This window comes from Colius striatus, chromosome 8 (assembly GCF_028858725.1).
Source record: "Colius striatus isolate bColStr4 chromosome 8, bColStr4.1.hap1, whole genome shotgun sequence".
Classification (NCBI taxonomy): Eukaryota; Metazoa; Chordata; class Aves; order Coliiformes; family Coliidae; genus Colius; species Colius striatus.
Window position 1 is genome coordinate 4,154,591 of NC_084766.1, and position 16,217 is coordinate 4,170,807.

A 16,217-nucleotide genomic window follows, 5' to 3' on the forward strand; every position below is an offset into this window, starting at 1 on the left:
GAAAGATTCTACCTACTCCCATTGAACATAAAAACTGTAATTTTGCAACAGAATGTACAATCTCAGCACACAAAAGTAATTTTTCTCTCCATTCTACAGAACAAATGTGATTGTGTTCAATCTAATTTATATAAGATCTTTTTCCTATTCTTGAATTACTTCGGTAGACCATGAACTATTACAGAGTTCTTCGCACTCAGGCAATGAGACCAAGCACTGATTGGAAGTAGATGAATGGAGTAATTTAAATATATGTAATTGCTGCAGGAAAGGAGGAAAAGGAAAGTGTACTAGAATACTCACTTTGATGAATCTATGAAGTATATTACAAGAGCACCAATACTAAGAGCGAAGACTAAGACAACCTACAAAAGAAAAGAAAAGAGTCGTTATTTAACAGTGTTGAAGTGAAACATTTATGCTTTTACACACCAAAAAGACAATGAAGATACATCATAAATGATTTTTTTAATTCATTTGAGCTGTCATTTTCCTCTGAAAGCTACTCCTACTTGAATTTCAAACACTACATGTGATCACAGAAAGCTTTCTTGTATTGAAAGACACACTGTAGCTTTATCAGGCCTGTCATTTCTGCTTAGTGGAAGGTAAACCAATGACAGATTAGACTGAACTTCCATTTCTATGCACTGTTGTGAAATCCACGAGATAAGGTGTAAGGTTTTTTAAAGGCATGTATTTACATTCTTGACCATTAAGACAATAGGTAATTTTCAAACAGGTTAAAACAATAGCTTGATGCAGCATGTCCTGATACAACAAACACGTACCCAGGGGCACTCTGTAGTTTTACCATTTGCCTCCCTTTAAATCTGTCCAGTACAGGCTTCAGTCCTTTTTTTTTTCCTGAAGCTGCCATAGTAAGAAAGAGCCTGACACAGTCATAGTGGAGGCACTACAAGGGATATGCAATTTGATAATTCTAAGTAGACTTACTAGAACAACAATATAGAAGTATCAACTCTCAGCTATTACTCGTTGCAATGGCAGCATCTGAATCTAGATATAATTATACAACCAAACCCTGGAGGTCTACAAGGCCAAAAAACAAACATGCACATACTTTCCAACAAAGGAAACTCATTAATTTCTTAATAATATGCAATCACTATAACATGCATAAACAATCTATTCAATTGAAAGTTTAAAATCAGTTTTCACTCCTTGTAGCTATTGCTGACCATCACTTTGTGCTTTGTGAATGTCTGAGAAATGGCATTTTGCCCGAGTACAGGTACCTGTTGTCTTATGTAATGCATTATCACTCATATCAGTGAGACCTGTCAATCAATCTCAAAGGCAGAAACTCGAAATTCTTCAAATAACATTTTTACTCCCAAAATCTAATATAATGTTAATACTTGGAGTTTGAACCTTCTTTCATTAAACTACATTATTGATCAGATGTGTGTGGGTGTTGCAAAGTGAAATAAGGTATTAAATTCACATCAACTGGAAAGAGTCACCACATCATAAATAATGTAGTGGACAGAAATTGTGGCTTGTCACCTGGCAATATATCCCAAGGCAATATACCTCAAATTATGATTAACAGTGATTCCAAGGCATGTTTTGCTCTGAATTAAGTTACTACAAATCAAATTGATTGTGCACACCCTGTCCCACCACTTTTAGCGTTCCCAGCCACACACAATCACAAAAATAGCTGAATACAACCTGGCTATTCAGCCTCAGGGAGACAATTACTGAATTCAGGTGGAGATTAAGAGTCTTTGCTAAATTGTCATAGGAGAAAACACCTACTTTGGGAAACTTACTATACTTGAGAAGATATATAATCATAGACAGAGATGCCCCAAACTCACAGCAATTAGAATCTAAGGAGGGGGAGAAAAAGCATAAATGTATACAAATTATTGCCTTTTTTGTTAACCAGGCCATGGGAAGAAGCTTGCTGACTCTGTTTATTATTCCAATGCATTTGGCATAACACTGCAATTGCTACACATCTATTATAACTTCTCTCTGTCTGGAAGTAAAGAATCTTTTCATTTATAATAACTTACTGCTTGTTTAAGATTGAGAAATGTGAAGTCATACGCTAGCAGCTACACTGACTAAGCACTTAGTATCAAGTTAAAAATAAACACCAATCTGATTAAAGGAAAGAAGGGGGGAAATGGAATAGTTGCTGCATGTCCTTGAATCTTTCCTAAAAAAAGAAGAAAAAAGACAAGAAAAAAAATACCAAAAAACAAAACAAAGACAAACAAAAAAAATAGTCAACGAGTTCAACAAAAGGGCACAATGAATGTCTTTCTGAGGCAGGAGTTACAGAGTCACAGAATGGTGGGGGTTGGAAGGGACCTCTGGAGATCATCCAGCCCAATCCCCTGCTAAAGCAGGGTCCCCTCGCTCAGGGGGCACAGGAATGTGTCCAGGTGGGTTTGGAAATCAGCCAAGAAGGAGCCTGGGCCACAGCTCCCTCATCTCAACACCAAAGGAGTTTCTCCTGACATTCAAGCAGAACTTCCCATGTTTCAGCTTGTGCCTGTTACTCCTCATCCTGTCACTAAGTGCTACAGACAAAAAGACTCACTCTGTCCTCTTGACATCCATCCTTTAGGCATCTACAAGAAGTGATTCCCCTCAGCCTTCTCCAGGCTAAACAGCCCCAGGTCTCTTTCCTTTTAAAAAGGATGTTCCAGTCCCCTCATCATCTTTGCAGCCCTCCACAGGACACTCTCCAGCAGCTCCATCTTTCTTGAGTTGGAGAGCCCAGAAGTGGACACAGGACTCCAGATGAGGCCTCACCAGGGCAGACTAGAGGGGGAGCACAACCTCTGTCAACCTGCTGCCCATATTTCTCTCGATGTCCCCATCAGAATGCTGTTGGCTTTCTTGCCCACGGGGGCACATTGCTGACTCATGCTGCCCACCACAAACTCCAAGTCCCTCTTCTGGAACTGCTCTCCAGCAGGTCACCTCCAACCTGTCCTGGTGATGGGGTTGTTCCTCCCCAGATGCAGGACTCTGCACCTGCCCTTGTAACACCTCCTGACCCTCTAATGTCTCAACACTCTGTAGAAGATGAAATAGAACTCATTGTACCTTCAAAGACAATTTTTTGTTTATGCAATATTGAATGATCCAAATCATTAATATAAAATAGCATAAAACTCAAGAGGTAAAACAGGCAATATAAAAGGAATAGTTGTCTATTGTTATTCCCTTCTCAACACTAAGTATTAAAAGAAGTAGTACACGGTAAAAAGGAATCTTGTAGCCTCTAATACTTAAAGAATACCAGAGGATCCTTATTTTGTTTAGCTTGTGACAATGTGTTGGGTATTGTTCTTCAGAAACATCTATCTGAAACTCTTACTACTCTAAGGTTGACTTTTTCAACCCTAAGCCTGTGGTACTGCTTAGAATACTAATTATGTACCAATTACAGTATTAATGATAAAGTTGCTCGTAATTAATATTTTTAGAACTTCACTTAATTTTAATTTCTACATATACACAGTAAATTCTGTTAATTAGCTACTTGGCTTTTTAAGAAGATGTTTTAAAATAAAGCTCTATTACCTTTTACATCTCAGTTCAGGAGAATAAAAATTAGTTCTTATGACCACAATGCTACATTCTCAAGAATCCACTAAAGTTTGCTTTAGTAAGATGACAATAGTCTGAGCTTTCAACATAATTTGAAAGAAAATTTGCATGCTTAAAAAAAACCCTCACTTTAACCATAAAAATGGAAATTAATTGTATTTGGTTTATAGACAAACAAGATTTACTTTTCTGGATTTGTTAGGAATGAAAACCTGCATTTCTAAGGACACGCTAGCTGCAAGTTACATTTCAGAAGTAGGGTTACTTATTCTTTGTTTGGCAATCTCAGCATTAATTTGCAGACTCTAGGATATGCACCAGCATCTGTGTAATTATTGCCATTTAACAAAAGTAAGACTTGAGAAAACCGAGACGACAGCATAGTCCAAAAAGTACTTAAGTTGATGTCTCATTAACTGACACCCTATATGCAAACAACAAAACTCAGAAAACATTCCATGTAGGCAAAACCATAAGTGGTAAGAAATGATGCACTGCAGCTGATATAAACAGTTGAGCAATTAATATATCTTAGGTTACTATAAATACAAATCAACTAAGTGCTATTTACTATAACACAACATAGATTTTTGCTCTAAAAATCACTGTTCTCCACTTTTCTTTTTTTTCATAGCACTTCATTCAAATGTTTTTCTTAATGTTACCTTTGGACACATCACAGTGCACTAAAGCAACTGCATGACATTCAATTATACCATTCCTATTAGTTCATCCAACAAAATGGTCCTCAGAACTTTGTGATTTTGCAAGACAAATAAAATGTTCAATATCTTTTTTATAGCTATCAATAGTACATTTCTGTTTAGACACTTGATTGCCACTATATTCTGATACCCAAGAGTGAGGATCTCTAAAATCCATCAGCAGAATCTAGTATTATGCAGTGGATGGAGCTATACACTGACTTTTCTCTGGGCTTAAACACATTGCCTTGTCTCCAGTCTTTCTGCCTCTGCTTCTTTACCTGGTCCCTGCCAGGCCAATGTATAAATAACTAAAACGAAGAAGGCAAAAGTACAAAATATCCACCACCTACTCTATGCAGTCCTGAATTCCCAGGGGCTCTTAGAAGGTCCTGCTACCTCATTCAGGTTTGCAAGATCATATTTCTCATTGATGAAACGCTCCCTTATCTTCCAGAACAACTGCAATCACTGCCAGTTTCTCTTTAAACTAGTCAGTCATGAGCCTCCTTACCTGAGCAGACCAGGAAATGCAAGTAAATGAGGGCTAAAGCAGGTGACTAGGAGGAAAAAGTGAGCTAGTGATAAAATGATGAAAAGACAAAATAAGATTCCATCTTGTTCCTACCAGCAATAAATAATAAATGACAAGTTCAGACGGGGATTCTAAGAAACTGGGGAATTTTCTGTCATTTACCTTGTATTGCAAATACAGCAAACAAAGTGTTGTAGTTAATATGCTCTCTGTAGAGCAGCCATGCTTGACAGAACATGGAAAAAGTAGCAGTGATGTATGGACTGGTTCTCATGCAAGTGCAGGCACGGTTCAGATTCTAGTCAGCACCTGCTGTTGATGACAGGATGCATGTAACAGCTATGAATCCTAAGGGATGTGTCTGATGGGTAGTCTGCTAGCCAGTGAATCTGTCTCAGTGACTTACTGATCCTGGCATTTTGCATACAGAAGAGGCAGGTGGGGCAGGGTACAGAACACAATAAAGAAACCTACATTTCTACTACTTTTTTCCACACTTTGAACATCAGCTAGGCTTTAACATCCATTCCTAGAAGAAACTGATCACCTCCAAGCTGATGCATGGTAAAGGTGCAAATCACTGAGCTCACCTAACTATTCATAAATGTAGTAAGTAATTAAGGTAACAGGTGACTGAGAGTAGAACACCACATCTTTGAATAAAACCACACAAAACAGAATTAGAAAATTCAGACTGTCTGCCATCAGTTGCATTTTATTCTCTCTCCAATTAAAGATTCAACTTTCTTACATACATTTTAACAGACCACCTCTTATTTTAGCAGACTGCTTGAATTAAAAAGAGTCTTTCTTACTAAAGGGATGCTGTGGGACCCCAATTCAGGAATCATTACAGTAGACATCAGACTCAGGCATATGAAAAATCAAAGCAAGAAGTAAACCGAAGACAATTAGTATCTTAATGCCTTTTTGTTTTCCACATATATTCCCAATCTCCTCTGGGCAAGAAGTTTTGCAATGGAAAGATATTTGCTACGTCCTGTTCTGTATCTGTTTCTAATGTATGTTAGTATTTCAGCTTCATTTTTCTTTCTTTATCCAGGGTGATTTTTTTCCCTTAACTTTCCACCGACATATTGACAACAAAATGAAAATTTCTGTTCAATCCGTAACTTTGAAACAACTGAGACTTTCTAATTAGTGAAAAAATACAAGACAGAAAGCCCCATCTGTTAATAGTGCTCCATAGCTTGAAGTTAATTAGGTTTGTTGGGAGAGTGCCTGGCAATAAGACCAATTAAACTGCATGCAACTTTTCCCATTCAGTATTTAATTTCTCTAGTCGGAAAAATATCAGTAGTTTGTATCGCGACGTGCCATTTTCTAGAGCTCAATGCAGAGCATTATATGTATATATATATATGTGTGTATGTGCTTTTTTTTCCTCTTCAACCTAAAAGATCCTTCCTCCTGATTATCAAGTAGTCATCCAAATCACCTCCCATTAAGGTCAACAACAATAACATTCTCTTTTTGTGTTTTGGTAAAAGCGTAACGCTGATTTCTAGTGGATCCACAACTGGCTTTACTGTCACACTGAGCAACATAGTTATGTTGGGAACAGTTACCTACAAACTGTTCTTACAGCTGTCAGTGTTCTCATTTTCAAGTTCCTTATAGTCTGACTGTAGATCAGGGCCATCAGTGAGCCTACTGGGATGTCATTTTAGAGAAGTCAGAGGCTGACCTGTCAAACAATCGAACTGTGCTAACTGGAAAGCAAACTAATTCCAATGCAAAACTGCACAAGGGCAAAAGAAACCAGCTCTAAAGCACGATTTCCCTACCACATGCAAGAGAGCATGATTGTAGCACTCCTAATGACAGTTGGTTATTTGCAGTCCCTTCCACAGTGCTACACCTGGGGAAAGCCTCTGCTCCCTGTGCCACACCTTGAAATGCAACACATACGATAATTCATTTCTGCTTCTATGTTCCTATGTTCCAGTTGAGACTAAAGTCTTTTTATATCCAGATGAAGAACTTGAACCAAATAACTTCAGATGGAACTCTGTGTTTTAATAAAACCTTATCCCATCTCTGGATAAAGAAGGTGAGATGAAGCAAGCAAAGACTCTTGCACTTTCTGGTACTGTCCCTATACAAAAAAAATCTCCACCTGTGCACAGAACATCTTGAAAAGTACAAAAAGCACTAATTCCTGGCATAATGAAGGAGACAAGACATTGTCCCAAAATTGTATTTAGAATCTTTTATCAGCAACTTAGAAAATTAACTATGATGGTTCAACATCAGGGAAATTAATCACCTGAAACAAAGAGGAAATCAAATAAGGTCTATACCAATAAGAAGTAATCATTTGCCAACAGTTAACCCACCCTTTTATCTGAAATACCAGAATACAGAATCAAAAATTAACTGTAAAAAAATAGTACTGACAAATGCTGCCTTTTAAAATTAAGCAATTTTCTATTTCTTAACTGCTATTTGTTTAAAACAAAACAAAACCAAACCCCAAGCAAACTAATTTCACTGCTCAATATACTGTACTCCTCACCAGTTCCCATCAGCAATTTGTTAACTGAGTAACAACACAAGAGAACATCCAAGAAACTGTCACGGAAGAAACCAAGATGGAAACAAAAGAAAGGTGGTAAAAATGCCAGAAAAGAATAACAGAAGAGAGTAAAGAAAATGCTGTGTCTTTTAAATGTTAAAATCAGAAAGATATCTATGGAGATTCCAATTAATGCCAGGCTGTGTGGCAGACAAAAGTAATCTTTACATTCCTCAGTGGTTTGGAACAGTAGAGTCTGACGTGCAAGGTACATGACAGGCAGTCACGGCAATAAATGCTGAAAAAGGAATTGGAGGACTAATTAAAAGGGGTGATTTCTTGCTAAGGTGTTATGATTGAAGGAGTTGGGTGAATTAATTTACTTAGATTTGCTATTATTACTCCTAAATTTTCAAATAGCAGAACTCCACAAACACAGAAAGAAACATCTCCCTTTTCACTTGTTTAGGTTCTTAATCACAGGAACTCACAGCAAAGGGTGATGCAGCTGTGGAAGTACTCTCTGACAAAATGGAAAGCTCTTGCCTTCAGTGAACCCTAGTGAAATTTCATTCAAGAAAAAGACTGAAGAAGAAACTGTCAAATCATCCAGCTTACACAAAAGCATATGAATTCTTGTCAAGGAATGTACTTTAAAGCAGTATGAAGACAATCCACAGCCTTCAGAAAGGAAAAGAATCACTGTTAAATGCAGCTTATTAACTGCAAAACCACTTTTCTGCTACGATACTCAACATTACACCTCTCATCTTCCATTTAACATCACCTAATGTGGTGGGGGTTTTCTTATATCTTTTATCATATGATTTCCAGAATTGTCATATTTCTATTTCCAGAACAAACACAGAGTAAAACAGCTGCTGATACTGCAAAGGAATGAAGTCTTGTATTCATTGGTCAAGTTCTACTATAAGCCTAGGAAAATTCATAGCTGTTTCATAGGCTTCTAAAGAGAAGTAGCCATCAACAACATGACTTCTCAATACAGACCTCTGTACCTTCAGAGATTTTGCATGAGGATTTGCAGGAGCTCGGTTTAACTCAAGCCACATTGTCTATTCAGTGATTAGGCAAAGCTTACTGTCAAGACAGATTACATCAGAATCTTTCTTGTGGCAATTAAATGAAATATCAAGCGCTGGACATCAACGAACAAAATCCATGTGAGGCAATTGCTAAATAGAAAGAGGGGAAACTATTGCTGATAGAGTTAAACAATACAGCATTTTTGAAAGTCACCTTTGTAAGCATGTTATTCTTCTTTTTTCTGGCATTGTTTGTCCTTCAGTCATTATGCCAAAACTGATAGAATCATAGATAGCTTTGACTGATAGTCACAGGAAAACATCTCTCATACCAATCTGAAGACTGAAAAATTGACTTTTTTGATCATAGGAATAAATCTAAACCAACTGAATCACCCAGCTTTATATGAGAATTTGTGAATACAAAAGCTGCCTTTAATTAGCATACAAAAGCAACCTAAATGGAGAGTAAATCTGAGCCATGACTGTAAAGTGTGGCATTGACTAAATTGTAGTCATTGGACAGATTTAAGATACCTGACAGTTCTCCACAAGATCATATACCTCGACTTATCTGAAAACAGAGAACAAAGCCAGCACAATACTTTTCCAGAGCCTACTTCAATATACAATTCTAAGCAGAACTCTCTCAATTTCCTATGGCAACATAAATATCGACAATGTGAGCTCTTTTGGTTTCAGATTAATTTGAATTGAAAAGCCTGCCAATTAATTCTTTGACACAGTCATTAATCATGAGATACGAGATCTCTATGTAATTAGATAATAAAATTTAGCAATTTCACTGGAGCAGCTAAACCTAAAACAGACAAATGTTCAGGGTTGTAGTGATCTTGGTTTTACGGGGAAGCACTCATGGTTAGAGCCATTTTCAACGAGCTTTGGAAGTTAACTGAAAAAATGTTCATATAGAGGTTTCTGCTCCTTTAAAACTATAAGCATAAATTTTCCTTCTCTCTTATGTAAAATCTTTGCAAGTACAGCTATATGCTATTACAGGTGAAACCTCAATTCACAATTTGGTGCAAGGCTGCACTTCTGCACAGTTTTCTTCACATTTTAGTATTTCAGAGAAAGGCACAGAAGCCTTTGATATCATCAATTACAAGCACAGGCGATTTCCATACTGTAATCATCAGGGAAATGCTGCTGGAATGTTGTGAGTATTGTTAATTTGGAATTGTGATTCAACATTATGCACCAAATGATGAGAAATTCACGAGGTATGAAATAGAATCATTGATTTGCAAGTATCATGAAAGACCAATGCAGAACAAAACTGATAGAGTTAAGCAGTCATGTACACAATGACGTAGAAAGAAAAGGTAAAAAGTTATTTTACACAACAAACCTTTACTTGTGAATAGGTTTTCTATTTTTTGAGAGGTAGGATGGAAAGAGCAGTTTCTCTGTAAGGATGCAAAACCTGATTTATTCAGTCAACTTGTTTCTTGCAGATGAGTTTTCTTGTATCGCTATGTGGCTGTAATTCTAAAACTGAAAGCTTTTTTATGAGCATTTTTAATGTGGGTTAAAGATAAAATCATATAAACATATGATTAAAGGCTTATAAAACCAACTTCCAGTGCAACTCACTCTAATGGTTTTGTTTACTGTCTTTGCTTTGAATAAACATACAGCAATGACTGTTACCTCAGCTGACCTGAGGTTTCTCTGGCTAGTGACACTATGTCAGCTCCTTTAACTTTCACCCTCTGGTGGTGTGGCTTTCTTGAGGTTTTTTTTACATAACGCAGAGTTTAATTCAAAGATAACTTTGAAAAGTCATTCCTTCCTCTGTGTCCATACTCTTTGCATCTTTACCTGGCTTTGCTAGCCTGTGGTATATCCCATCAGCATCTTTATTCTCTTTACAAGTGCCCTGTGAGAGTGGAGACCTTAGAAAACTGCTTCTCTTCCTGCATGCTTTACCTGGTTCCTTGTGAAGGTCTCAGACTGTAAGGCTACTAAGCTTCATTCTGAAGTGGTTTTATTCATAGACAGTGAATGAGGAATATACAACTTCAGGTTTTCTGTCTCATAACTGTCAGTTGGTACTTAACTTTTCCCCTTGGTTATACTCTCTTTCTGAACATTTCTTCTGAAAACCGGGAAAACAAAATAATTAGAGAAGCCACCAGGTAATCACATACCTATCCTGGCCAAAGACATTTATAAGAGCTCTTGCTGCAGCTCCCCGTCTCTGTGTTAGCATGCAGTTTTAGTCCACATTTTGAAATATTATGGAATAGGCAGAAGTTAAAAGTACATATTGGGTTTAAGGATTTTTGTAAGTCTTGAAAGGAAAAAATGGTATCTTGCACTACACAAAACTACACAAAATCTAATGACAAACTCCATAAAAGACAAAGGGTATTTTCTCTGAGGTTCTGTACAGGTAACTGATCTCACTGAAGTATAAACCTGCTGCTTCTTTAAAAAAAAAATTAATGTACTTCCATTCCTTCTCTCTTGAAACTTTACTTACTGTTGATCTCCTACAGAGACTCAGTCTGACTTTGCTTCATTAAAAAGGTATTTTAAAATAGGTCACCTTTCTAGAATCTTTTGTAGAGCAGGAAGTTGGAAAGCCAGAGGAAGGGAAATTACATTTTTAACACACAGTTAAGTCTTTAGTCCCACATGTGAAGTTTCTCTCTCCCAGCTGTAGTGACAAATCCTTTCCTCCAAATACTTCACTGATGCTCAGCCTCCCTTAAAGGCATTGCTGCTGTTCTCTTCCAGTGAAGAGTGAAAGAAAATGTGGTAGTTGAAAGAGAAGGAGCACCAGCAGTGGGTGAGCTATTTGTTTCTGTATCAAATCAAAATTACATCAACCACTGGACTCTGTCAGTGACTTCAGCCTCCACTGATGGAGCTCACTGTAGAGACAGTCCTCTGCACAAGAGCAAAAAGTGGGAAAAAACCCAAGAAGTTAATCAAATGTAGCCCAATGACACTTAAATAATGCTGTATATCAAATCTGCAGATGGGAAATATTTGTGCTCCGGTGATGACACTGCACAAGAACAAACACTATCGAGTTCTAATACTAACAAATAATCTGTTGTATCAACAGCTTGGCTGACATGCTCCCTCTCTGACTCCCAGACAGAGCTGGAAGAAAAAGCTTTCAGCATTTGCAATTTCAAACATTAAATTAAGTTATAATTCCTTTTGCTGATTACCTAAAACCTCTCTGATCAAAACAATCTGACAACAAAGACCTATGCAAAAGCATGCCAACTGAACAGTGCTGACTCGAAAAGGAAGCCCACCTACTGATTTATTAACACAACTGATGTATTCCTTGGAGATCTCTTGTTTAAGCAGTTTCTCAATTCATAGCTTAGTTTCTTATTGTGGTTCCAGGTACATTAAACACTAGGAAGACCAAGCCCACATCCATATCTGCTTATATATCTGACTATAAAGCTTCAGCTTTTTCTTCACTACAGAATGTTGAGATGTCACTATCAAGAAGAATGTGCTCCAGGGCTATTCCACAATGAAACACACAGCCAGGAAGACAGAGGTTTGTGAATGAGCAAAGCCTTTGTGAGAATGGGTGACACACAGTTTGCAATGACAAAGCAACCCTGAGACAGGCATTCTGTCACTGACAGTGGAGATATAAGCTGCACATAATAAGTTGTTTTAGTTTTGTTCCAGTTCCTTGGTGGATTAGAAGCAAATTACCACTGTACAGATTACATAGAGCACCTGTTAGGTTGTGTCAACTTGGACCACTTTATGTACTTTCCCAGAGCAAAGCCTTTGTGCCACACAACAGAACTTAAGCACAGACCATTTATTTGACAAAAAAAACCCCAGTATTTAGTAATTCAACTTCTCAAATCTGCCAACCAAAACTGAAAAAGGCAAGTCTGTGCAGCAAACATTTTTGGATGAGACCTGCACAGGCATGTTTGGACTCTATGGAGTTAATTAATCATAGGGGAAAAAAACCCCTCCTGAACTAAATTAGTTGAATAATAGTTTATCAATAATTTTCTTTTCTGAAATATTTTTATGAACAAAATGTAGGACAATTACATAAATAAATAAAGATAACATAAGAAAAGCCCTTCTTGCTCTCCCCATCCCAAAAGAATGAAGACTGAAAAAAAAATCAAGCCTTCCAACTCCCTTCATAGAATGGTAGGGGTTGGAAGGGACCTTTAGAGATCATCTAGTCCAAACCCCCCTGCAGAAGCAGGGTCACCTAGATCAGGTCGCATAGAAACATGTCCAGGCAGGTCTTGAAGACCTCCAAGGAAGGAGACTCCACAACCCCTCTGGGCAGCCTGGGCCAGAGCTCCCTCACTGAAACACTGAAATAGTTTTTTCTTATATTTAAATGGAACTTATTGTGCTCCAGCTTCATCCCATCACCCCTTGTCCTGTTGCTAGCTACTATAGAAAAAAGGGATGTCCCAACCTCCTGACACTCACCCTTTAGATATTTGTAAATGTTAGTAAGATCTCCCCTCAGTCTCCTCTTCTCCAGACTAAACAGCCCCAGTACCCGCAGCCTTTCCTCGTATGAAAGAAGTTCCAGTCCCCTGATCATCTTGGTGGCCCTGTGCTGGACTCTCTCCAACACTTCCCTGTCCCTGTTGAGCTGAGGAGCCCAGAACTGGACACAGGACTCCAGATGAGGCCTCACCAGGGCAGAGTAGAGAGGGAGAAGAACCTCCCTTGACCTGCTGGCCACACTCTTCTTGATGCATCCCAGGATGCCATTGGCCTTCTTGGCCACGAGGGCACATTGCTGGCTCATGTTTAGCTTATTATCAATCAGGACTCCCAGGTCTCTCTCTGCAGAGCTGCTCTTCAGCAGTTCGACCCCAAGCCTGTACTGGTGCAGGGGGTTGTTCCTTCCCAGATGCAGGACTTGTTGAACCTCATGAGGTTCCTCTCTGCCCAGCTCTCCAGCCGGTTGAGATCCCACTGAATGGCAGCACAGCCTCTGGGGAGTCAGCCAGTGCTCCCAGTTTGGTGCCATCAGTGAACTATAAAAATCTTTACACTTTTAAAGACTCTCTTAGATATAAATGTAACAGATATCAGCTCAAAACTTCCTCCCCATTGCCCCAGAATTCTAAATTTATATCTAACCCTTCGTATCAGAGTGTAACAATTTTAACTCCTCGTTAAAAGCTTCTCGATTCCCCGCAAACAATACGACTCTGTACATTCACTCGTGCTCTGTTCATGCTTTGAAAGGTTTCTGCAAGATCAGAGAGGTTAGAAACTTACTGTGCTAAAATGAGAGTTGAGGGAAAGCATTCTGACACCCTGGGGGGAAAAGAAATAAGTTGACAGTGCCCTTTTTTAAAAAGGAGCTTTTTTTCCCTCTGTGAATTTGTGACAAAATCCTGCGTTTTTTTGTTTCTGCACTCCAAGAGGTGCTGAGTGATCAAAGCTCAAACACCATTTGAAATCATGATCTTCTCAACCTGTTCTCTTGATAAAGTGATTTTTTAACACCTATATTAGGACTACTTTTGGTTTACTCTTTAGAGTTACTACGAAACAGACCTGTGGAAAGACAAATCCCTGCGTACAGAGCAAGGGTACCTCATTACAGCTGGTCTCACTATTATTATCACATAATTCAGATGGAAATGCAAGTAGGGACTCCTGTGAATTTTATATGTTGCAGTCTTCTGCAAGACATAAGACTTACCAAGTAATTAATATTTTTGGCCAAATATGTCTGAATATATTTAAGTATACTTGCTTCAAGGACTCAAGCTGCATTACAGGACAACTTTGTATCAGGGAAACTAATGCTGAGACTCAAATGCCTTGAGTTTCAGGCTAAATGCTGCATTTCAAAACACCTCTGTTCACATCCATGAAAAGAAAGATTATGATTTTTCACCACTGATAAATCACAGAATCATAGAATGGTATGGGTTGGAAGGGACCTTTAGACATCATCTAGTCCAACCCCCTTGCAGAAGCAGGTTCACCTGGATCAGGTAGCATAGGAACATGACCAAGTGGGTCTTGAAGACCTCCAAGGAGGGAGACTCCACAACCCATTACTGATTTAAATTCATTTTTCAAAGGCATGTGAATATGTACATATTTTACTCTATCATACCTGTAGACTTTTATGCAAACACTTGTTTTGATGTAGTTAGGTAGAAGTAAAGAGTAACTTGTAGGAACTACATAAAAGGTGACGAGAGAAACAGTTTGGGAGTTTTTTTGACAGTTGTACTCATCTGTTTTTGGCAAAGAACTATATTAATTTTTGCCATTGAAAAGGTAAGCACTGAGATTGTGCTGAGGCTAGCAAATTAGATAGGACTTCATTTCATGAAAGCAAATTGCAACAAAACTGCCAAAAAACCAGCAATGATCCATTCTGCATCAAGAGACAGGCAGCTTAAGCCCAGCTCCATTTAATGTATAACAAATTGGAGAGCCTAGTGCCCTCAGCATAAAGCTTTGATAAGCAGCTATCCATTTTAACCAGATTTGTACAAACTGTATTATTTGGCTGCTTACAGGGTTTGAATTTTTGCATTACCTTTGAAGAGTCAAATTTATTTTATGATGTCTCTCATCAAAAAAAAACCCCATTTGTTAAGCAAATTCAATTGCTCCAGACAACATTCTCAGGGTTTATTGTTAAAAAGTGGCATTAAATTTTATCATTCATACATGCAGCATAGTACTTTCACCACTAAATAACCAACCTTTCTGACATTCCAAAAGGGCTTCTACAAGGAAGGGCTGGGGGGTAGAAGAAGAAAAAAATCCAGTTTTATACTACTGAAAATCAAAATTAAGGGTAAAAAAGGGGGCTTGTAGTGATAGATCAAGGCTCAATGGTTTTAAACAGAAAAAGGGCAGATTTAGATTAGATATAAGGAAGAAATGATGGTAGTGACACACTGGAACAGCTTACACAAAGGGACTGTGGATGTCTCATCCCTGGAAGTGTACAAGTTCAGGCTGGATGGAGCTTTGAAGAACCTGATCTAATGAAATATATCACTTCCCACAGCAGAAAGAAGTAGAACTAAATGATCTTTAAGGTCCCTTCCAACCCAAACCATTTTTTGTTTCTATGATTCTAAGTGTTCATTGTTTTCCATTAGTTATAAAACCACAGTAAGTACAAGAAAAGCCCAAAACCTTATTCCAGTCAGCTACTAAATCTGTCCCAAGCAGCAAGATAAAAGCACAGCAAGAAGAGACGTAAAATCAAAGCGGTTAGTTTTCATTTGGGCTTTTTCTCTTTCTGAAAAATTCATCTTTGAGGACAGTGAGCATGCCTTTTTGTGGAAAAGCAAGAGTGCACATCAGAATTTACTCCTCTCCCCTTTTTCTTTATGTGTATCAACAACTGCTGAACACCCTGTGTCTCTGTCACCCTCGGTGAAATCTCAAGTTCTCAGTTTCACTACACAGCAATACTGATGGCAAAGATCACATCCATAACTAAATAATACATAATAAATAAATAAATAAATGGAGTAAATAATAATATTATAAAAATAAGCAAAGGAAGACAGGCTGACTGTCAACAACGAGCTCTATTTGCACACAGAAGCTAAAGGAAAGCAATGATAGTCCCATCACAAGTAACTTCAGTTTCAAGTGAACTGATTTTGGCATGGGTAAACCAGATGCCTGCAGTTTAAGTACTTTAGAGAAGTTCTATCAGAGAGTGAAAAAAACATGTATGTGTGGGTGTAGCAATGTGATTAGCAAGAGCACAACTGAGACTTAGCTAGCAAAAGCTTTTC

The 16,217-nt window shown here is 38.1% G+C and overlaps 1 protein-coding gene across 4 annotated transcripts in view; it reads right to left on the reverse strand.

The window, feature by feature from the left end:
* The window catches only part of KCNMA1 (potassium calcium-activated channel subfamily M alpha 1), a 445,131-nt gene that overhangs the window by 246,126 nt on the left and 182,788 nt on the right, over positions 1–16,217 (reverse strand). For all 4 annotated transcript variants that reach the window (XM_062000705.1, XM_062000701.1, XM_062000703.1 and 1 more), the window contains exon 3: positions 304–365. In XM_062000705.1, coding sequence (XP_061856689.1) covers positions 304–365 — 62 coding nt within the window. The remainder of the gene's footprint in view (positions 1–303; positions 366–16,217) is intronic.